Source organism: Peromyscus maniculatus, chromosome 3 (genome assembly GCF_049852395.1).
Source record: "Peromyscus maniculatus bairdii isolate BWxNUB_F1_BW_parent chromosome 3, HU_Pman_BW_mat_3.1, whole genome shotgun sequence".
NCBI lineage: Eukaryota > Metazoa > Chordata > Mammalia > Rodentia > Cricetidae > Peromyscus > Peromyscus maniculatus.
Genome location: NC_134854.1, coordinates 70,978,628 through 71,003,169, shown reverse-complemented (window position 1 = coordinate 71,003,169; position 24,542 = coordinate 70,978,628). Strand labels below are relative to the sequence as shown.

Below are 24,542 nucleotides of genomic sequence, written 5' to 3'. Positions count from 1 at the left end.
GCCTCGGTTGAGGAAAAAGTCTCCATAAGATCAGATTGTTCTTAATCTGTGGGTTACGACCCATTCACAGGGGTCACCTAAGAACACTGGAAACATATTTACATTATGGTTCACACAGTAGTGTTGCATGAATCCCAAATGGTCTTATAGCCAAAAGGCTCTCTTGAGTTCCTGTCTTCTGAGGCCTCATATGCCTTTCTCCACCCAGCCATTTCACTTCCTATCTCGTCCTTCTTAGTGCTAGGATTAATGGCGTGTGTGCTTTTCAAATACTGGGGTTAAGGATGTGTGCCACCACTTTCTGGCTCTGTTTCCCTCCTAGACTGGATCAATCTCATGTAGCCCAGCGTGGCCTTGAACTCACAGAGATTCAGATGGAATCTCTGCCTCCAGAGTGCTAGGATTAAAGGTGTTTGACACCATTGCCTGACCTCTATATTTAATTCTGTGGCTCTGATCTTCAGGCAAACTTTATTTCTTAGATAATTCTGTCCAAAAGTCACAATTATATGCCATTCTGATGGTATTAATGAATTTTATGAAAACTCTTAACATAAGTTACTGACTCTTAGTATGCAGAAAGAGTTGTTTTACACACTGAAACTGCTTAATTTATCCCTGATGAGTCAGAATTAACTTTATTTATTCAGTTACAAGAAATAATCAGGAATAGGAATCATTCCTTATATATAACACATAACTGATCCCATATGGGTCTGCCAGGCTCTCTAGCACAAGGTAATGACGAGACTGATCAACTATTGATAGGAGATGTGTTGGAGGCCTCAGAATTTCATAAAAAACATCATGTCAATAGTAAGGGTTTGAAAAAGAATTTTTCCATAACCTGGCAACAAGTCAAGGAAATTCTAAGTAAATGTCCTACTTGCTCTTTTCTTTTTAATTTTTTTATGTTTTATTTTTTTCCTCCGAGACAGGATTTCTCTGTGTAGTTTTGGTGCCTGTCCTGGATCTTGCTCTGTAGACGAGGCTGGCCTCGAACTCAGAGATCTGCCTGGCTCTGCCTCCCAAGTGTGGAAATTAAAGGTGTGCACCACCACTGCATGGCCTACTTGCTCTTTATACAATCAAACTCCACTACCTGCAGGAAGTAACCCAAAGAGTACTCAAAGGAATGAAATATGACAGATGGATGTGTTTTATTTTGTAGAATTTGGAAAATTAAAATATGACACCATACTACTGATACCCATTGAGGATTTCAATGGGCAACTGCTCTGAGTTCTGAAAAGGCTGATTCTGTAATCACGCATTTGCTGGAAGTTATGGCCATCATGGGTATACCTGTACAAATTAAGACTGACAATGCTCCAAGCATATGTCTCTGGTAAAATGAAACAGTTTTTTTGCTTATTACAATATAAAGCACATTACAGGTATATCACACAATCCTACAGGCCAAAGATCAAACAGAACTCTAAAGGATATGATAAATAAACAGTAAGGAGTAACAAAACCCCCTAGAAATAGATTATATAATGCTTTATTAACTTTGAATTTTTTTCAATGCTAATGAGAAAGGAACAACAGCTGTGGAGACATTGGATAATAGAAAAAACTACAGAATTAAAACAGCCTATATACTTTAAGGATGTGTTGACCTCAGAATGGAAACCAGGATATGTGTTACTCTGGGGACGAGGTTTTGCTTTTGTTTCTACAGGAGAAGAAAAGTTATGGATACTATCAAATTTGATAAAGGTTTGATTTGAACAAGAGAGATCTCTTAATTAGAAGAGGTGAAAGTTCATCAACCAGTGTGACCATTCAATTTAAATTAACTTATATGACTAACAAATGCTTTTCATTTGATCAGATATAACTTGCCAAAAGGGAACCTCTCCAAAATTAGGGGTGGGGAAGGGTTTTGTTTTTGTCTTTCAGGACAATGAAGGCTAAGGAATCTGAAGAACACTGGACAAATCATCCAGAAAAAACGTTGCATGAAAAAGATTTTCTGCAGTGAACCATGACCATACCTTACAGCGACCTTTGAAGTCTCCAAAAGGATGATGGGGCCCAACAATGACGATTCTATCAGGATAATAATGCCATCAAGCTAACAAACACCACCCAGAGATCAGTTTTGGACTACAAACTACTTAGGACAATTTCAAGACGGCTAGCTGAGATAATCCAATCTCACAGACTATTCTATCCAGGAACTGAGACAAACCCTGCATTTTCCCATTATGCAGAGACTGGACATCAAATAATACAGCTACCTCTCCCAAGACTTAACAATTAACCCAAAATTTTCTTTTCAGGATCCCCTAAAGGTACCTTTGCCCCCCAGACAGCAGAAAGTAATTTTAAGAACACATTGCCCATATTCCCAAGAGATGTGGTGGGTGGTTTTTGGTCATTCAATGAGTTGTGGATATCTGTCATTGTTTTGGTGGTTGATTACAAGTTGTCATTGGTAATGGTCAGGAAAAAAGCTGAACAAAGGAAATTAGATTCAGGTCTCTCTCTCTCTCTCTCTCTCTCTCTCTCTCTCTCTCTCTCTCTCTCTCTCTTTCTCTCTCTCTCGGTCTCTCTCTCGGTCTCTCTCTCTCTCTCTCTCTCTCTCTCTCTCTCTCTCTCTCTCTCTCTCTCTCTCTCTCTCTCTCTCTCAGAACAGGGTTTCTCTGTAGTTTTGGAGCTTGTCCTGGAACTTGCTCTGTAGATCAGGCTGGTCTCAAACTCACAGAGATCTGTCTGGCTCTGCCTCCTGAGTGCTGGGATTAAAGACATATACCACCACCACCACCACCACCCTGGCTTAGATTCAGGGTTCTTGTTTGGGGAAAAAAAAAAGAAAAAGAAAAAGAAAAAAAGAGAATATAGATATGATAAGCTAAATGGTAGATTATTGAACCTACTCTGGAAAAAAAAAAGAGATATATAGAATGATAGGATAAAAAGGATAAATTACTGAATCTACTCTGAAAAGAAAAAAGGGGTCAGGCGGTGGTGGTGCACGCCTTTAATCCTAGCACTCGGGAGGCAGAGCCAGGCGGATCTCTGTGAGTTTGAGACCAGGCTGGTCTCCAAAGCAAGTTCCAGGAAAGGCGCAAAGCTACACAGAGAAACCCTGTCTCTTGAAACAAACAAACAAACAAACAAACAAACAAACAAAGGGCGAATATGAATATAAGATAAAAAAAAGGTAGATTATTGAATCTACTTTTAAAAAGCTTTGAATATTTTACATTGGATTGGATTTTTGTATATCGTATACAAATTGTGTATATTGATACAAAGTTGGTATTTTTTTGTTGGACATACTGTACATATATTTCTACTCTTGTTCAAGGTATTGCACCTACACAGCTCATTTAACAATGTAATGCAATTTGCTAGTCCTTGAAAGTTATTATTACAAACTAATTAGGATATAAACAAATGCAGGGTTGGGGGATTTTACTCAGTGGTAGAGAGCTTGCCTAGCCCTGGGTTTAGTTCTCAGCTCCGGAAAAAAACCAAAACCAAAACCAAAACCAAAACCTAAACCAAAACCAAAACCAAACAAAGAGACAAACAAACAATAGTTCAGATTCCCAGAACCCATGTTTGGACTAGGGAGATGGCTCAGAGGTTAAGAGCAACCACATGATGGCTCATAAACATCTGTAGTGAGATCTGGTGCCCTCTTCTGGTCTGCAGGCATACATGCAGGTAGAACACTATACATATAATTAAAAAAAAAAAATGCAGGTTAGTTGATAGTCACCTATTACAATGGAACATGTCAGGTTAGGTATGTTTTCAAGGTCAAAGAGATATATTTAAAATAGACAAGTTGTCTTCAAACACTTCAGAGATCTACAGAATATGGCATTTAAGATGTTTTAGCCGGGCAGTGGTGGCGCGCATGCCCTTGCCTCGACTGCTGACAGTATGCTGTCCAAAACGGAAAAGCAAGACACAAAAGAAAGGATTGCTGAATTTTGCCAAGACAAAGTAGGAAGGACCTTCATAATAGCCTGCTTCACAGATAAGTATGTTAGACATGCCAGGCCTGTAGGCAAAAGATGGATGCCCCAAAGCTGCAGAGAAACCTAGGGTGACTGTCCAGGCAGCCAGCTGTTTCTGTCATTTCTCACAATTTTTAGAAGTCTCTTGCCTGCACTTCCTGTTTACTTAGGTAATATTATTTCCTTCTCAGGTCTCTGAGGGAGTGGAAGACTAGTTAGTCATAGTTATAATTTTCCTTGTTAACAATATCAGAAAAAAAAACTCACTAAAGGGGTATAAAGTGAATAACTCTGTCTCACCTCCCCCCCCCCCCAAAAAAAAAAACAACAAAATGAATTAGGTACAACACTTTGGACTCAACAAAATATGATAAATAATGGAGTATTTTCTCTGAATTTGTCAAATGTTAATGGACTGGACATTGTTAATGTAATTCTTGACTGTATATATTGTATATAGTTATTGTACTTATTGTATATAGTTTTTCCATCTGAATCTCTGTGAGTTCAAGACCACACTGGGCTACATGAGATTGATCCAGTCTAGGAGAGAAACAGAGCCAGGCAGTGATGGCACACATCCTTAACCCCAGTATTTGGGAAGCACACACGCCCTTAATCTTAGCGGTAGGAAAGTTGAGATAGAAGTGAAATGGCTGGGTGGAGACAGGAACTAGAGCTTTTTTAGCTGAGGACTCAGAGGCATGTAGTCTAAGGATTTGTGGAGACAGGATTGTTGAGGAGTTGGTGAGGTGAGGAGTGGCAGTGGCTTGTTTCTTCTGATCTTTTAGCATTTACCACAATATTTGGCTCTGGGTTTTTTTTTTTTGGTTTTCCGAGACAGGGTTTCTCTGTGTAGCTTTGCGCCTTTTCCTGGAACTCACTTGGTAGCCCAGGCTGGCCTCGAACTCACAGAGATCCACCTGCCTCTGCCTCCCGAGTGCTGGAATTAAAGGCGTGCACCACCACCGCCCGGCGGCTCTGGGTTTTTATTGTAAGACCATTTAGGATTCGTGAAACACAGAAGCAAATTACAGTTATGAAGTAGCAAGGAAAATAACTTTATGGTTGGGGGTCACCACAAGAGGAGGAAGTGTGTTAAAGGGCTGCAGCATTAGGAAGGTTGAGATCCACTGCTGTAGAGCATTTTCTTTTTTCTTTTAAAGGCAGAGTTCTCTGTGTAGCCCTGGCTGTTTGGGAACTCACTCTGTAGACCAGGCTGGCAAAGAACTCACAGAGATCCACCTGTCTCTTTCTCTAGAGTGCTCGGATTAAAGGTGTGTGCCACCATCTCCTGGCTTCAGAGCATTTTCTTAATTTGTGATTGATGGAGGGCCCAACCCATTGTGGGTGGTGTCACCCCTGGGCTGGTTGTTCTTGGTTCTGTAAGAGAGTAGGCTGAGCAAGCAGCACTCTACCATAGCCTCTCCATCAGTTCCTGCTTTCAGGTTCCTGCCCAGCTTGAGTCCAGTCCTGGCTTCTTCAATGAATACTGATGTGGAAATGTAAGGCAGAGAAATTCTTTCCTCTCCAGTTTATTTTTGGTCATGGTGTTTTATCATAGCAATAATAATCCCGACTAAGATATCTTCCCTCTTCTAAATTAAAATACTTAACACATGATAAAAATGGTCCTGCCGGGCAGTGGTGGTGCACGCCTTTAATTCCAGCACTTGGGAGGCAGAGGCAGGTGGATCTCTGTGAGTTCGAGGCCAGCCTGGGATACAGAGTGAGTTCCAGGACAGGCTCCAAAGCTACACAGAGAGAAACCCTGTCTTGAAAAAAACCAAAAAAAAAAACCAAAAAAAAACCAAAAAAAAAAAAAAAAAAGGTCCTGATTTGTTTTGTTTTTTGAGGTGGTACTTGAGATCTAAGTCAGGTCTTGGACATGCTAAGTAAGTGCCTTACACATAAACCGTATCTCGAGCCCAAGATAATGCTGAATAAAAGCAGCAGCTATGACAGTGAATGAACAAAATGTAACAGTGGCCCAAATGGGAAAGAACAGATTTTTTTTCTTCTACCTAACCACTGCTTCCCATTTGCTATATTGAAAACACGGATTTTGTTAGAAGGAAAAACAAATCCAACAATGTAAGAAATAGTAGTTTCCTTACAGCCATTACAGCAGAACAGAGAATAAAATTTAAACAAGATCCCCATTTTAACAGTGGCCACTGCAGGAACCAGGCCCAAGGCATAAGACACTCAGTTGTCTCGAACTGCCACTTCAGCAGACTGCTGCATGTTCCTCTTGAACTCAATGTGTTTTATGTTTTCTTCACTGAAAGAACACAACCTGAAAAGGGCCAGGTGTGGTGGTACATGTCTTTAGTCCAAGCACTTGAGAGGCTGAGCTACATAATAGAGATCCTGTCTCAAACAAACAAGACCTAGGGGTTGGGGATTTAGCTCAGTGGTAGAGCGCTCGCCTAGGAAGTGCAAGGCCCTGGGTTCGGTCCTCAGCTCTAGAAAAAAAAAAAAAAAAAGACCTAGATGAACTATGTTTGGCATATAATGTGCTAAACCCTTATTGGGGTGTGAGTGTGGGGCTTGCACATCTGCAAATTCCAGCACTTGAAAGGCTGAGTCAGGAGGTCTGATGGGAATCCTCGGCCAGCCTGGACAACTTGAAGTTCTGTTTCGGTGAAACAGAAGCTGGCTGACATATAGCAGCAATACCCTGTCTCAAAAACAAACCACAAACAACAACAAAGCACTCTCTTTTTATCCCTAATTACAGCATATTGTGCCACTCTGAATCTCTCATGAGGAATAGGAAACAAAGGAGAGCCAAGCAGCATTACAGTCCATATGCAGTTCTGAGTACACAGGGGCAGCCAGCTTCTCATGCACACTAAGAAACAAAAATAAAAACACTTGCTGGTTGGTGCTGGCACATGCCTTTAATCCAAGGACTAGGGAGGCAGAGGCAGAAGCAGGAGGATCTCAATGAGTACCAGGACAGTTAAGACTGTTACACAGAGAAACCCTGTCTTGACAAAAAACAACCAAACAAACAAAAAACCAACCAACCAACCAACCAAACCAACCAAACCAAAGCAACAACCAAAATAACAAACCTACCACCAACAAGATAGAAAGATCTGATGGCAGGGTCAGCAGTTTCTTTGTAAATGGAAGCTCTAGATACACTCCACAGTGAAACACTGTAAACACTGTGTTTTTGTTTTCTTTCTTTCTTTTATGGTTTCTGGAGACAGGGTTTTTCTGTGTAGCCCTGGCTGTCCTAGAATTCACTAAGTAGCCAGGCTGGCCTCACACTCAGAGATCTGATTGCCTCTTCCTCCTTAGTGCTGGGATTAAAGGTGTGCACCACCACTGCCAAGCAAATTCCATATTTTATTATTTCTTTCATAATGCTAATTGAGTTTCCTACCTAAGAGTCTTAAAAGTGAAAAAATGAAGTTCTTTATTGAAATTTGAGTCAAGGGCACCACTTTATACATAATTAAATACATTACAATGGAAATTTGCATTAATTCAGAGAGAAAAAAAAATCAATTTAGTGTGTGGCCTGATGGTAACTTAACAATTTTTCTACAGCATTTAATGATTTTTTTTTTTTTTGGTCTGCAACAATCCCATTTATTAAACATACCAAGTTCTAATTAGCTTTAGCAGATGCTGTTCTTCTCCAATAACTGGGCACAGAGGTGTTCTGTGAGGTTCTTGCTATCTGTAGCACATTAGATCTATGCTCTTCCTCCCTCTCTGTGCTCTGGAGCACTCACTCACAGGCACCTCTGAGAAGCTACAAGGTCAATGTGCTTTTTTAACTCTGGTGTCTGACATGACAACTGTAAAAACTAATATGGAACTCTTTTCTTTTTTTGGAAGACAGGGTCTTGCTATGTATTATGGAATGGTATGGAACTACTAGTTCTGCCTCAGCTTTACAAAATGCTGAATTACAGGCATGTGTTACCATAAGGCTTTTCTTTTCATAGTTGAGTTCAGTTCAGCCTTGGTACATTCTTTACTAAACAGTTCAAGTTTTTCTTGTTTTTAAGATTTTCTACCTCATGATTCTTGTTGTTGTTTTTTTTGAGACAGGGTTTCTCTGTGTAGTTTTGGTGCCTGTGCTGGATCTCCCTCTGTAGACCAGACTGGCCTCAAACTCACAGAGATCTGCCTGCCTCTGCCTCCAGCGCCACCACTGCCCGGCTTACATTGTGATTCTTGACAACATTTTTGTAGTTGTTTTTTGACACAATGTTTCTGTGTGTAACCCAGGCTGTCCTGGAACTCACTCTGAAAACCATGCTAACCTCCAATCTTGACATTAAAAAAAAAAAAGATTTGGGACTGGAGAGATGGCTTAGTGGCTAAGACCATCTGGCTGCTTTTCCGGAGGTCCTGAGTTCAATTCCCAGCAACCACATGGTGGCTCACAACCACCTGTAATCAGATCTGGCACCCTCTTCCGGCATGCAGGCAAAACATGCAGACAGAACACTATACATAATAAATAAATAATTAAAAAAAGATTTATTTTAATTTTAGGTGTGTAGGTGTCTTATCTGCATTATGTTTGTGCACCACATTGCCTGGTGCCTGCAGAGGCGAGAAGATGATCCTTTGGAACTAGAGTTACACAGATGGTTGTGAGCTGTCCCAAGAGTGGCTAGTGCTCTTAACTGCTGAGCCACCTCTCCAGCTCACTTGACATTATCTTTACTCTCTATTCCTGCCAATATAACTGGTTGTTTACCTTGCTCAGTAACTTGGAAGATTCTCATGATTACTGGTCTACTTATTTCATGAATACACCTTTCTTTCTTTTTCTTTTCAAGAGTTTCTCTGTGTAGCCCTGGCTGTTCTCAAACTCAGATATCCACCTGGCTCTGGCTCTTGAGTGCTGGGATTAAAGGCGTGCGCTGAACAGATCTTTCTTATTACTCACTCTCCCCAAACCCAGCAGTGGACAGCTGCTTCCTGTGAAAAACCAGCTCCTGGCAGTTGTGCAGATCCTCCTCTAATCTTGACCCAAGTACTAACTGAGAGGCTTTATTAACCTACCACTGTCCACTTTTTAAAAAACAGCTTAAATGGCCGGGCGGCGGTGGTGGTGGTGGTGGTGGTGGTGGTGGTGGTGGTGGTGGTGGTGCACGCCTTTAATCCCAGCACTCTGGAGGCAGAGCAGGCAGATCTCTGTGAGTTCGAGGCTAGCCTGGGATACAGAGTGAGTTCCAGGACAGGCTCCAAAGCTACACAGAGAAACACTGTCTCGGAAAAAACAAAAACAAAAACAAAAACCCACCAGCTTAAGTAAACTCTAATTGGCCTATTTTAGGAGTTAGCCATTACATTTATGATTCAGTAATCCAGCAATAGCTAGATTTGTGCCACTATCTCCACTACCCTCAATGGGTTCTTCTGCTTTCAGCCCTACACCTACTTTTAGAGCTGTGTCTTTAAGGGTATTTCATGTGGTAGAAGTCACAGCAAGATGTCAATTCTTACACTTTGTTTCATACTACAGTAATTTGCTTCTTTTAAATTTCTGAGTATCTCCAGTTCATGGTGTCCATTACCAGATGACCCTCGGCCTTCTTCCAGGTTGGGCCATCATAACCAATGCTGTCATCTGTCCTGAGGACACTTCTTGAGATCATAGCCCAGAACACTCTCAAAAGAATCTGCTTATACCTATCCAAACTGTCCAGGACACATAGATGTAAAGAAACTAAAGAACATACCTAACCTAGTAAGGTAACACAGGCCCCAAATCCCAGCACTTAAGAGACCAAAGCAGCAGGACTAAAGAGTTTGAAGCCAGCCTAGGCTGAATAGTGAATTCAAGGGAAGCCGGAACTAGAGAGCCACAGAGCAGTATTGTCTGAAAATAAAACAAAAAGCAAAAATCATGCCCATGCATATCTTGTATGGAGCACACTGGATCCTTCCCTAGAAGACAAATTCTACAGGGACATTAAGGGACAAGTGACATCACTTCACCAAGCCTCAGATATCTGGAACAGGTTAAAAACATGGCTGCCTAGCTCCACACAGCAGTATGAGGCAGCAGGTCCCAAGGGCCTACAAATGTCTGTTTCTAACAAGCTCTCCAATGTTGCTAGAGCTGTAGATCAAACAGCCAGACTCTAACCACGGTGTCAGTACACCATGGGCAAATGCCTCTATTGTTGATCACTGAATTGTGGTGACTTACAGGAATATCTCTATTTTAGGGAAATATGAATTACAATATCCAACAAGAGGGAAAAAGAAATGCCCTGACCTGCTTTGAAATGACTCAGAACTATGGAGTAAACATGGCCAGGTCAGTGGTTAAAGTGGGCAAAGAAAGCCTTCCAGTTTTGCCCCAGCACATGTGTGGGGGCAGACGACAGCCTCGGGTGTTAGTTCTAGCCTTCTACCTTGTTTGAAATCAGGGTTTCTCTTTTGTTCATTAAGTATACTACTTTTTAAAATTACCTCACTCACTCACTCACTCACTCACTCACTCACTCACTCACTCACTCACTCACTCACCCACCCACCCACCCACTCATTCAATGAGCACAAATGTGGAAGTCTGAGGACAACAAAGTTTCTCCTTTCTCCATGTGGGTCCTAGGGGTTGAACTCAGTCTGCCAGACTTAGCAGTAGTTTAACCACTGAGTAATTCTGCTGGTTCCACATATGTAGGTACGTGTACACACACACACACACACACACACACACACACACACACACACACACACACACACACACACACACACACCCATCTTTGTTTTTGAAACAGGATCTCACCATATAACTCTGGCCTGGAAATTGACCTGCCTCTGCCTCCTCAAATACTGTGATCAAAGGTGCACACCACCATGTCCATCTAAAATTTTCATTATTCCTATTTATTGTGTGTTTGCATGATATATGTGTGTGAGCAAGGGTGTGGAGGTCAGAGGATAATTTTCAGGAGTTGGTTCTTTTCCTTCCATCACATGGGTTTTGGGGATTGAGCACAGGGTGTCAGTTTTGGCAGCAAGTGCCTTTTCTCAGTGAGTTATCTCATCAGTCCCTGCTGGGACATCTTGCTGGCTCCACTATGTATATTCTTTAAGTATGAATGCTGCTTCATCTTATTTTATAATGAATATAGGAAATATCATTAAATGTCTCTCAAGCATTTTTTTTGTGTATGGTATGTTTGTGTGGGTGGGTATGAGTGTGTATGTGGAAGCAAGAGGTTGGGTGACTTCCTCAATTGTCTCCTACCTCTTTTAAAAAAATATATATATGTCGTGTCTGTGTGTGTGTAGTATAGTGTATAATGAGGTCGCAGGACAACTTTAAGGAGTACATTCTCTCCTTTCTTTCAAAGCAGAATGCCTCATTTCTGTTGCATTGCATAATCCAGGCTAGCTACCTGGGAGCTTCCAGTCTGCAATTCCCAACGTACTATGGGAGTGTTGGCATTCCTGATGCACGGTATTGAACCAGGATTGGACTCAGGTAGTCAAACTGGCAGGGAAGGCGACTTCACCTGCTAAGCCATCTTGCTGGCCCTTCACTCATGTTTTGAGGCAGGTCTTCCACTCAACTTCAAGCTTGCTAATTCAGCTTGACTGGCTGGCTAGCAGGCTCCAAAAATTCTCCCATCTCCACTTTTCTAGTGCTGGGATTACAGGCCCAATATTTTTCAACTGAGTACTGGGTATCTGTTTGTTTTGTTTTGTTTTGGAGTCAGCAGGGTCTCACTGGCTTTGACTGGCTTGGAATTCAATATGTAGACCAGACTGGCCTCCAACCCACAGATATCAGAGTCCTGTCCATCTGAGTGCTGGGATTGAAGACATGAAACACCTTGCCTGGTAGGTAATAATAATGAATTTAGCTCCTCCTGCTTGTATGGCAAGTATTTACTAGTTATCTGAACTATTTCCCCAAACCCCCAATAACTTTAATTACTAAAAATGACAGGTAGGCCAAGTTATATGAGTTTAATACTAATTTTCAGAAGTAATCAAACAAGGCTAGGATAATGTTAAACAAGTGGTAATAACAACCATTACCAAAAATCTACTGCTGCTCATCACCACTGCACCAACATTTTTAGGTTGTGTGTTCTTCAATTTTGAGTGGAAAAGGATCACCATGGACTGAGGCTGATTTCAACTCCAGGCAGCCTATCTGGACACAGGCTCTTTAGCTACCACAAGCCGAAATACAATTATCACAGCACTTAGAACTCAGAATAGGACAAAAACAAACATGCAGTGGCCAGGTCTGTATGGTTTAAAATAAATGGCATGAAGATGCATACCTTGAACCCCAGGAGAGGGGGGCGAGAACAACTTGTTACAAACTTGAGTAACTTGCGCTTTTCTTCATCAGTGAAACCTTCTACAACTCTCCAAAAGATTTTAATGACAGGATGATCGGCAGAATAGCCCCCTATAACAAAATGAACACATGCATTAAAAATAAAACCAAATGCAGAAGCAGGAGCAACAAACTTGGGAGTACGACACCCATGTTTTAAGGGCCTGTCAGAGGGGAGTGGGTTTTCTAAGAGCCAAACTAGAAGACACTTGCTGTGGTAGTTTGAATGTAATTGGCCCCCATAATCGCAGGGAGTGGTACTATTAGGAGGTGTGGCTTTGTTGGAGTGGGTATGGCCTTGTTGGAGGAAGTGTGTGACTGTGGGGGCGGGCTTTGAGGTTTCCTATGCTTGGAGTACCGCCCAGTGTGTCAGTCCACTTCCTGTTCCATGTAGGCCAAGATGCAGCCAGAAGAGCATGCTGTCATCCATGCTCTGGGCCATGATGATAATGGACTGAACCTCTGAAACTGTAAGCAAGCCACTCCAATTAAATGTTTCCTTTATAAGAGTTGCCATGGTCATGGTATCTCTTCACAGCAATAGAAACCCAAACTAAGACACCTGCCTCTGGTCCTTGGCGGAAGGCAGATGTGACCATCCATAATGGAGCAACTCATCAGTGAAACCTTCTACAAGTCTCAGAGTCAGAAGGCATGAGGGCATGAAATGATGCCTAGCAAATGCTAGAAAGAACAACAGGTGGAGTAGACCCTTCTTGAGTAGGAACTGACACTTGGCTACATATCTAAAATGGTAGACACATCTTATGTCTCAGAGAGCTAGGCATTTGGCCAATGTGATCTCCTTGTCTTAATAATTTTATTGCCTCTCCTTCTGATAATAAGGTTCTGACTACGGCTGACAACCAGCCCTGCCTGTGATTAGACACAATTCTAAAATGTACTATCTGCTACTTACAGCTTTTAATCTCATTAAGTGCTTCCTAAAACTAAAATAATTGCTATATATTGTTCCCTCATTGTTAATCCACTACAGAAATAACATCAATAAGATATCTTAAGTGCATTAATTGGCACCAAAATGACTATGGTAATATTTTAAATCTATTTACTGGAATAGCTGAGATCCTTAAAGGTATAAGCTCTCAGTGCAATTCAAGGAAGGTCAAACAACCTAGGGCAAGTTCTTGGCAAAGAAAGGTCAGAATAATGGCATTTTCTTAAAAATATGACTTGAGAGTGCAGACACTGACTTTTGGCATTATTTGCTTTTATGTGAGATTAAAGTTCAGGCTTAAAGCAACAGCAACAACAGAAGAAAAAATGCACATAAATAAATATATATGCAAATTTAAATGATTTTTAGTAACTTTAGAATCACCAACACATCTAGATTTAGAACACTTCCATTTTCTCACAAAGATCCTACAGCCATCTCTGACCTCTAACTCCACAGATGGTGTATACAAAATGCCATTTAACAGAACAAAGGAACCCGAGTTGGGTTTTTCTTTTCTTCCTTTCCTTTCTCTTCCCTTTCTACCTGCCAATTTCTGTTTTTGAGAAAGAGTCTCACTTTGTAGCTCAGATTTGCCTTAAATCAGAGCTACACAGAAATCATCTTGCCTCAGCCTCCTAAGGACTACACCTAGCTTGGATTTCTTAATTTAAATGTTACATTTACATACTTACTTATTTTTGAAAAGATTTATTTATTATGTATAGTGTTCTGCCTGCAGGTGTGCTTGCAGGCCAGAAGAGGGCATCAGATCTCATTACAGATGGTTGTGAGCCACCATGTAGTTGCTGGGAATTGAACTCAGGACCTCTGAAGTACAAGCAGTGCTCTTAACAGCTGAGCCATTCCTCCAGCTCCCCTGTATATTTATTAGTATGTTGTCTGTGGTTCTGTTTCTACCATGTGGATCCCTGGGGCCAAAATCAGGTTCTCAGGCCTGGCAGCAAGAACATTTCACCCACTGAGTCATCCTTCCAGACCTAGATTTTTAAATTTAAGTTTTGTTTTTGTGATAAAACATACAACATAAAATTCACCACTTAAACCACTTTTATGTGACAGTTCAAAGGGTATTGATTACATTCACCTTTCCATGCAGCTATCACTTTCATCTCTTACAGGACCCCTATCCTATCTCCTTCTCATTAGTTATCTCAAGTTCAGTCTCCTTTATGTGTCTGTAAGGCTTTTTTTTTTGTACTCCTTTTTAGGTGCCTTATAAAGTGGAATCATTGCCGGGCAGTGGTGGCGCACGCCTTTAATCCCAGCATTCGGAAGGCGGAGCCAGGAGGATCTCTATGAGTTCGAGGCCATCCTGGTTTACAGAGCGAGATTCAGGACAGGTTCGAAAACTACACAGAGAAACCCTGTTTCAAAAACAAAACAAAAGTGGAATCATCCAGTATCTGTCCTTCTGGTCTGGTCTCTTTCACGTAGCACTATGAGCTCAAGATTCATTCCTGTTGGGGCCTGTAGTTAGCTCAGTGGGTCTAGGCACTTACCAGCAAACCTGATGATCTGAGTTTGATTCCTGGGTCCCACATATTAGACACACACACACCCACACATGCGCGCACCATAAAAATTTTTAAGAGGGGGCTGGAGAGATGGTATAGCAATTAAGAGCACTAGCTACTCCTCCAGAGGACCCTGGTTGGATTCTTAGCATCCTTCATGGCTGTTTAAAACTGCCTAGAACTCCTGTTCCAGGGGATATGATACTAAGTGGTGCACATAAAACTTATTGAGACAGTGTTTCTGTGTAGCTGTGGCTGACCTCAAACTCACAGAGATCTACCTGCCTCTGGCACCTAATTGCTGGGATTAAAGGCATGTGCTATCACTGTCTGGTTACTTCATTTTCTTAACAGTATCTTCACCAAAGATTGCAACTTTGAGTTAGTCCAATCTATCCAGTTTCTTGTGTTCTAACTGAAACTTTGACTAGTCCAAATACATGAAGACCTTCTTGTTCATTTTAAGTTTCACAGATTTTACTCATACCCATAGGCATTCCATTCTGTGTTACTACTGGGAAATGGTGTAAGGTCAGCTCATTTACCCTAATGACAAGATGCCCCCAAGCCATCTGAACTGTCTTGGTGCTTGTTGGGAAAGTAGACAACCTTGAACACCAGGATGTGTTGTGAACTCTGGTTAGTGAGTGTATGTCTCCATGCCAACTGACTCACTGCCACTGTGGCATTTCCTAATTTTTAAATCAGGCAAACTATTTTCTTCTTTAAAACTGTTTTGGGGGGCCGGGGCGTTGGTGGCGCACGCCTTTAATCCCAGCACTCGGGAGGCAGAGCCAGGCGGATCTCTGTGAGTTCGAGGCCAGCCTGGGCTACCAAGTGAGCTCCAGGAAAGGCGCAAAGCTACACAGAGAAACCCTGTCTCGAAAAACCAAAAAAAATAAAAAAAAATAAAAAAAAACAACTGTTTTGGGGGTTGAAGAGATAGCTGAACAGCGAGAGCACTGGCTGCTCTTGCAGAGGACCCAGATTTGGTTCCCAGCGCCCACATGGTGGCTCACAACAGCTGGTAACTCTATTTGATGTATATGAATGTTTTGCTTATAGGTATGTCAACATACCATGTGCATACAGTGCCCATGGTACCAGAAGGGGGAATCCTGGAACTGGAGTTACAGTTGTGAGCTGCCAGTTGTGTGCTGGGAAATGAACCCATGTCTTCTGGAAGAGCAGTCAGTGTTCTTAGCCACCAAGCCATCTCTCCAGCCCAACAGTTGATAACTCTCGCTCCAGGGAATCTAATGCTTTTGGCTTCTGTGAGCACCAGGGATGCACATAAATTGCAAGCAAAACAGACACATAAAATAATACAATTAGATTGAATTTATAGGTCAATTTGGAGATAATTACCATTTTAACAATATAAGTTTTCCAGTCAAAGAAAATAGTTTCTCCATTTATTTAGATATTATTCCTTTAATCCATCCCCCCACCCCGTTTTGTTTTAGAGTTTCTTTGTGTAGCCCCGGCTATCCTAGAACTCAGTAGACCAGGCTGGCGGTGAACTCAGTTTAGAGATCCACCTACCTCTGCCTTCTGAGTGCTGGGTTTGAAGGTGTGCTCTGCTAGATCTCCCTTAGTTTCTCACAACTCTTTTTGCAGTTTTCTTTATCTACGCTCTGTGCTTACTTACATTACTGGGTTCATTTGTGGTCTATATTTTTTGATGCTGTCCGTGGAATGATCAATTCCTTTTTTCCCTCGAGACAGGTTTTCTTGGGTAACAGCCCTGGCTGTCCGGGAACTCACTAACTATATAAACCAGGCTGGCCTAGTGCTCACAGAAGTCCCCCTGTTTATGCCTCTTAAGTGCTGAGATTAAAGGCATGCACTACCATTCCCAGCACATCATCCCCTTTAAAAGCAAAACTGGAAGCAACCAAATGTCTATGAGTAGAAATAAAAAAAGTAGGTCATAAAGAAGAAAATACACAATGTACAGAACAGTATAAAAATCAGAACAGGCTCACACTTGTACTTGCTGGTAGCTCTGCAAATGACTGAGTAGAGTTTTTTTTTTCTTTTCTTTCTGAGACAGGGTTTCTTTGTGTAACTTTGGAGCCTGTCCTGGAACTCGCTCTGTAGACCAGGCTGGCCTGGAACTCACAGAGATCTGCCTGCCTCTACCTCCCAAGTGCTGGGATTAAAGGCATGTACCTTTACTACCACCGCCCAGCCCTGAGAAGAGTTCTTAACAGTAAGGTGGACAGATAGGGATGGAGCAGTGTCATGTGTCTCTCAGCACACTACCCATAGAAGAGGTTATAGTGACAGCTGACCTATGGGGAAGGTACACTCGAGTGTGGTGTCACATACCTGAATAGTTTGTAAAGGATTTTAGGTCCTCCAGACTTACGGGAACTTGTGCACCAGAAATTAATACCTGTGGGGGGGAAAGGTTAAATTGTAAACTCGAAGGGAGAGTTCTCAGAAAGTGTTTGACTTCCCGAGACAATGGTCTTTGAAAGTAGTAGCCCTGGCACCTGAATTTCCTGCTGGTCAAACATTCGGAGCCACTCTAGGCTAACAACGTTGGCCAGGCCCTGGCGGAAAGCTAGGCAGTGCGGTCGGATCTGCTTGTTCAGCCGGTAGTCAGCCACCAAGTGGATGTAGGCAATGCGGTTGGCCCCAGTTACTGGGATATCTTTCCCTCCAAACTTTAGTTCCACCACCTGTGAAGAGAGAGCACAGGGTTCGAGAGGTGTGACAACGGGGAAACCAAAGTTCCAGGCACAGGAGTCCAACATACAACAGCAGCACCAGCTCACAGCACAGCCCCGGCAACAGGCAGCACCTCTGCCTTTCTCCTCACGAAGCATCCTGTCCGCTCCCAGCACTAAGGAATCATGCAGTAATGGAATTACAACAACTTCATCTAAAAAAAGTAGAGTCATTAAGGGTAAACTTATAATCAGAGGATCATTTTAGTCCCAGAGAGAACAAGGTACTCCTTCTGGATAATAAATATTCATCATACTTCCCCTCACATCTTTAGAATGTTGTCTCTACTGAAAAATGTTTGATTTAAGGACAGTGGTAAATAATTTTTGAGGGGGAAGGGAATAAGATATACTGACATGCCTATAATCCCATCACTTGGAAGGCTGAGGCAGGAAAATTTCTGGTCTGAGTTATACAGTGAAAGCTCTGTTAAAAACAAAATTTAAAACAAACCAAAAAAATAAAGAAAAAGACAAAACAAAATGCACCCCCCCTTCCCCCCCACAGCCACACCATGTCTCTAAGTTTAGAATGACTGAGGAACAGCTCTGGAATTGTCATGGCAGGGCCATTATGAAAGTAGTGCAGTGGGAATGCAGCTCTCGCCTCCAAGTGAGTCCTCAGCAGTAGGTGCCGAGACCGTGTGAACTTTCACATATAGAAAAGACCACCACAGGTCACCAGAGATGCAGTACCATCAGCTACAAGAGCATGCTCTGAAATGCCTTGTTTATAACAACATAAAAGAAACGCATTTTGGGGTCAGTGGAAGTTACCTATGCCATGGATAAAGCACATACAATAAAATAGTCAAGTGTAGGGCTGCACACATAATCCCAGCACTTGGAAAGCCAAAGGCTAATTAAAGGCCATCCTGGGCCACATACTGGCAGTGCAGGGGTGTAGGCACACAACAAAAGAGCAAAAGCATTTTTGTGTATCCACATTAGCAAGGGCACTTCTGCTAGTGAACTAAGAGTGATGGTTTAAAATGGGCTCAGTGTCTGGGGAAGCAGGCGGCAAGCTTTGGCTATAGGGTGCTTATAATGTAGATCACAGACCTACTAGCACCACCACCACCCCAGCTCTACTTTTTTTCATGGCTCCTTAAAATCTCCAGCATAACAAGAACATACTATGAGCTGAGTAGTGGCTTTTATATCCCCCGAGCTTACCACTTTACATAAAGGGTATTTCAGTGTGAGGTGAAGAACTTTTACTTAAATCAACCTGTATCTGGTACTTACTGGAGGGCAGGCAGGGTAGTCTGCTAATTCCCATTTTATGAAAGTTATGCAGTGCTAAACTTGGCTGATTCCTTCCTGCAATATTTCACATTTTAGACATTCAATCTTTCTTACTAATTTGCTTTCTCAGTTTGGGACCCATCAAATCTCACAATGGGCTTTCAAGCCATTGTCTCTGGGCTGAGTGAGGACTGCTCATTACCTTAATTCCTCTGCTTGTACTCAGCTGACAGTTCATCTGTTAACCAGGCCTCCTGAGGCTGGCTATTTTATTTCCATATATAAAAACACTGCTTCCTTTAAATGGATTAAGGGAGGTAATAGATGATGTGATTGTATGATGTGAAGACAAAGAAACAATCAAGTTTTCAGTTAAAGGTACTTCCAAGATCACCAATTATCTTGCCTAATAAGACAACAGTGGAATTTCTAGTAACTTAATAAAATGGTGATACTACCTTTAATTTAAAATCCCCTCTTAGACTAAATCTAAATTATCAATGCTTATTTAAAAGTCACCCAAATGTGCCACAATTCTAGGTTTGACAGGGACATTAAGACACCCTTTGAAGACTGAACAGGAAGGCTCTGGGCATAGCTTAGTGGTAGAGGAAATGATCAGCATCGCGAGCCCCTGGGTTCCACCCCCAGCAGTATAATAAAAAGACAGCACAAGGAAGCTCTCCTTGTAGGTTATTTCCCTCTGGCACTTCTGAGGGTCAGCTGTGACATCACAGCTGCTCCTCCAACAGGGAAGATCCTGTAACTTATCTGAGGCCACATAACCAACAAGAAAATTGAGGACTCTAATCAAGGTCTTATGACTCCAGCCCAACTGTTCATGATTACTTACGGTCTAGTTACACCCTTGGCTTTTTCCTCCAGTAAGCTTGCATAAATTAGCACCTAAAACTTTTTTTTTTTATTTGTTTGTTTTTCAAGACAAGGTTTCTCTGTGTAGCTTTGGAGCCTGTCCTGGAACTCACTCTGTAGCCCAGGCTGGCCTCGAACTCACAGAGATCTGACTGCTCTGCCTCCCAAGTGCTGAGATTAAAGGCGTGCGCCACCACCGCCTGGCAGCACCTAAAACCTTGAGTTCATTAGTGTACTAACAAACAGGCATATTGCTCAAATAAAGGAAATACTCTGGGAATAGAACTGCTATTTTACAGAGGAAAAGTAGTGGCACACGGCACAGAGGGTTGCCTGTTTCTATCTACTTCTGCAGAAGTCCCTTAAATCTGTACTTCCGTATTCTTCTAATCAGATCCTTGGTTAGTAATTTCTACATGACCATTTATCACTTCTTAACTCAGTGGAAAATTGTATGCCACCATCAGCTGCCTCAGGGAGAACTTCACAGTACTAATCAAGTGTGACAACTAGTTTTTATATCAACTTGACACAGAATAGTCATCTGGAAAGAGGGAACCTCAATTGAGAAAATGTTCCCATCAGACCGGCTAAGGTATTTTCTTTTTTGAAAGGTTTATTATGTATACAGTGTTCTGTCTGCAAATTTGCCTGCATGCCAGAAGAGGGCCTCAGATCTCATTCTAGATCTATATAAGTGGTTGCTGGGAATTGAACTCAGGACCTCTGGAAGAGGTTAATACTGTTAACCTCTGAGCCATCTCTCTAGCCCTATAAGGTATTTTCTTAATTAGTGATTGATATGAGAGGGTCTAAAACACTAGGTGGGGTCATCCCTGGGCTGGTGGTCCTGTGTTCTATAAGAAAGCAGGCTTAGTAATCCACAAGAAGCAACCCAGTAAGCAGCACTCCTCTACTGCCTCTGCATCAGCTCCTGCCTCCAGGTTCTTTACTTGAGTTCCTGTTCTGACTTCCCTAGATGATAGACTACAAGATATAAGATGAATAAATCCTTTCCTCCCTAAGTTGCTTTTGGTCAGTGTTTTATCACAGCAACAGAAACCTTAACTAAGAGATCATGCTACCAAGATACAGGGCAGCAGTAACATACACACTGGCTGTACAGTGAAAACATTTTATTTTTTTTTTTGGAGCTGAGGACCGAACCTAGGGCCTTAGCACGAGCTCTACCACTGAGCTAAATCCCCAACCCCCTTTTAAAAAATAGATATTTAGATTTATTTATTTATTATGTAAACAGTGTTCTGCCTGCAGTCCAGAAGAGGACACTGGATTTCATTATAGTTGGTTGTGAGCCATCATGTGGTTGGTTACTGGAAACTGAACTCAGGACCTCTAGTAGAGCAGCCAGTGCTCTTAACCTCTAAGCCATCTTTCCAGCCCAAAAACATTTTTATGATGGTACAAACCTCAATTTCCAGCCAACCCTGCCCCTTGCCCTCTTTGTGCTGGGATTACAGCTTACTCCCTAGGTGTGATTGGTTGGTGAATTCTGGAACCCTGGCACAGAACACACTCAGGATGTTTCCAGGTCACAACACTTGGCTTTCTAAGTGGGCAATGGGGTCCTCATTGAGCAGCAGACATTTTATGAACTGAAATTTCTCCCCAACCCTCTCTAAATTTATTTTTCATCTGATACATAAAAACAAAAACTGTATGCATTTATGGGTTCCTATGTGATGTGATGTCATGATGTATGCTGCATTATATTTAAATCAGGTTAAACACATATCCACTAACATTTATCATTTTTTTCAATGATAAAAGCAACTGAATTCCTTTCTTCTAAATGTTTAAAATACATAGTGACTAATTCTCTACAGTCACCTTACTATGTGAATATACTCCAGAACTTTACTTGTATTTCATACACTGATGACCTTTGAAAATCTACATTAGAAACAGGTAACAATGTAAATTAAAAAAAAAATTGCTATGTGTAGTCGCGTATGCCTTTGATCCCAGCACTTAGGAGACAGAGACAGGTGGATCCCTGAGTTTGAGGCCAGCCTGGTCTACATAGTGAGTTCTAGGACAGCAAGAGCTACATAGTAAGACCCTGTCTTGAAAAAACAAAACAACAACAAAAAAAGAAAAACAAAATTTAAAGTCGCTACTACTACTGAATTCAGAAAAAGATTTCTGCTGTACACCAAGGGCTAACAATGCTGTTTGGAGGCACAGTGTCGGCCTAGCACATGCCTGGGTTCCAGTTCTAACTTTTCCACCTACAACTTATAAGTCACGCTTGTTAATACTTCATACTTTATAATCTGTGCTTTAGCTCACAATTGGTTTGGGGGCTAGTAATGATCCACTCATGAAGATGACATATATTTTTCTGCTCTTTGTTGAGACAAATTCTGGATATAGCCCAACTTGTCTTAGAACTTGTTATTCTGCTGCCTTAGTGTCTCAGATGCTGGGATTACTGCACTCATCAGTAATGTACAGCTTTGCAAGCATTTTAAGGAGTTTTCTAAGTTCTGGAAACACTTTAACACATACCACAAAAGACAGGATAGTACACTGTTATGCCAAGATTGGGCAGAAAACAATTCTGTTTCTTCCTAGGAAAACATAATATCCTGCAATTGGCTACAGTGATGCCTACCAACTCTTAATCTACTTACTCCAAGGGAATGAGTTTCATGAAATGTGACTTCTATAATGATAGAGCTGGTATCAAGAAAACTAGTTTGGATGCTAGGTGGTGACTGTGGCTCCTGCCTTTAATCCCAGTATTTGGGAGGCAGAGGCAGGTAGATGTGAGTTTAAGGCCAGCCTGGTTTACATAATGATTTCCAGAGCTACATTGTGAGTTCCTGTCTGGTCTACAGAGTGAGTTCTAGGACAGCCAGGGCTAGGGCTACACAGATAAACCTTGTCTCAAAAAACTAAAAAACAAAGCCGGGCGTGGTGGCGCACGCCTTTAATCCCAGCACTTGGGAGGCAGAGGCAGGCGGATCTCTGTGAGTTCGAGGCCAGCCTGGGCTACCAAGTGAGCTCCAGGAAAGGCGCAAAGCTACACAGAGAAACCCTGTCTCGAAAAAAAAAAAAAAAAAAAAAACCAAAAAAAAACTAAAAAACAAAACAAAAAACTGGTCTGGAGCTAGATGTGATGGTTTATGACTTCACGTCTAGCACTCGACAAACAGAAGCTGGTGGATCCAAGGTAGAGGCCACCCTGGTTTACATAATGATTTCCAGGACATGTAGAGCTATGCAGTGAGACCCTGTCTCACCACTACTCTGCCAAAAAAGGAAAGAAAAGAAAAAGTGAGTTTGGACCAGGCATGAGGTGGCACATCTTTAATCCCAGCATTTAGGAGACAGAAGTAGGCAGATCTGTGTGTTTGAGACCAGGCAGCTTCATCTATATAGCAAAACTCTGTCTCATAAAAAATACATATGCACACAAAAGTATACACACACCAAACAACAAAAGCCCAACAAACCAAAAACAACATCAAAACCTAGGGTGACACTAATTTAGGCCTTTTTTCCCCCAATAGGATGAAAGCAGCAGGAGCAACGGGCAGATGTGAGGGAAGGAAGGTTTGGCAGTCACTCCCCAGCATGGAAATGAGAAGTTCTGGCTTCAGCACAGCTAGAAGGTACAATTTAGACAGGGAAGGACTGCCAGGCAGGGCATGCTGTCCCTGCAAAGATGTTGAGAACAGGAGTGAGCCGGAACGCTTGAGTTGCTGCGGCTGCCAAGTCCCCACCAAAAGTCTTTTCCAACTGAGGACACTGCCATGGTGACGGCGGTAGGAGGAACACCGTCCCACAGACGGGATGAAATGAGCCCCAGCTCACCTGTGCTTCCCCCAGGTCATTGTTCACAACGGTAAAGTTCAGTCCCAGCTCCTCCACATCTTCTTCGTAGCTCTTGAGGAAAAGCAGGTTCTTGTAGACTTCAGGATCTAACGAGGCCAGATGGTGGATATCCACATCTGCACTGGTTCCCAGTAGCTTAGACAGGAAAAAGCCAGCAAAGGGTAGCTCCACCAGCATGTTTTCATACAGGGCCTTCAGACAGACCAGAGGGCAGACAGGGATTAACATTCAACATTATTCTCATGCTTCCTATAACCAGAACTTAGGCTGATTCAAGGGTGACAGAGGTCCTGAGAAGTAGATTCTGTCTCCATGATAATGAGACAATCTAAGTGAGGCCAATGCATTTACCACGTGCCAGGCCAGTGCTGAAACCTGAGTGCTAATACCAAATGGGATTTCTAAGAGCCAAGTCCTTTATGCCACAATAAACAGGTCAGTAAATATTTTCCATAAAGAGCCAGACATGAGCGCTCTAGAGTTTGTAGTATGTTAGGCACCAAATGACCAAAAATAGGAAACTCAAACACAGCAGAGTACTGTCTCACAACTCTACAGATGGATCCTTCAAGCTCCTGGCAGCTCTGGACACCCTTACCAGCCATGGCTTCAGCAGCATCTCTCTACTTCCTGCCTCTGCACCTGCTGTCTTCACTGTCTGTCTTCTTTGTGTTACATCTTTCCTTTATCTTTGAAAGATACTGGTCATTGGATTTTGGGACTTCTTCTAATTCAGCATGACTTCAAATTTTAACTTGACTATGTATTTCCAAATGAGGGCACATTCACAGACAAGGTGTACTAAAGCCTGAATACAGCTCTCTGGAGGTTATAGACGTGGTCACATAAGCCACAGCTGCTCACTCTATTTCTGTAGTTCAGAAGACTGCTGTTCTTCCAGAGGACCTGAGTTCAATTCCCAGCACCCACATCAGATGGTTCACAACTACCTGTAACTTAGGCTCCAGAAGATCTAATATACTCTTCTGG

The 24,542-nt window shown here is 42.1% G+C and overlaps 1 protein-coding gene across 3 annotated transcripts in view; it reads right to left on the bottom strand.

Moving 5' to 3' along the window:
• Positions 1–24,542, bottom strand: part of Ube3c (ubiquitin protein ligase E3C) — a 112,058-nt gene that overhangs the window by 5,527 nt on the left and 81,989 nt on the right. For all 3 annotated transcript variants that reach the window (XM_006988920.4, XM_076566724.1, XM_076566725.1), the window contains exons 19-22: positions 23,532–23,744; positions 17,331–17,519; positions 17,164–17,230; positions 12,275–12,405 (exon numbers count right to left, since the gene is read on the bottom strand). In XM_006988920.4, coding sequence (XP_006988982.2) covers positions 12,275–12,405; positions 17,164–17,230; positions 17,331–17,519; positions 23,532–23,744 — 600 coding nt within the window. The remainder of the gene's footprint in view (positions 1–12,274; positions 12,406–17,163; positions 17,231–17,330; positions 17,520–23,531; positions 23,745–24,542) is intronic.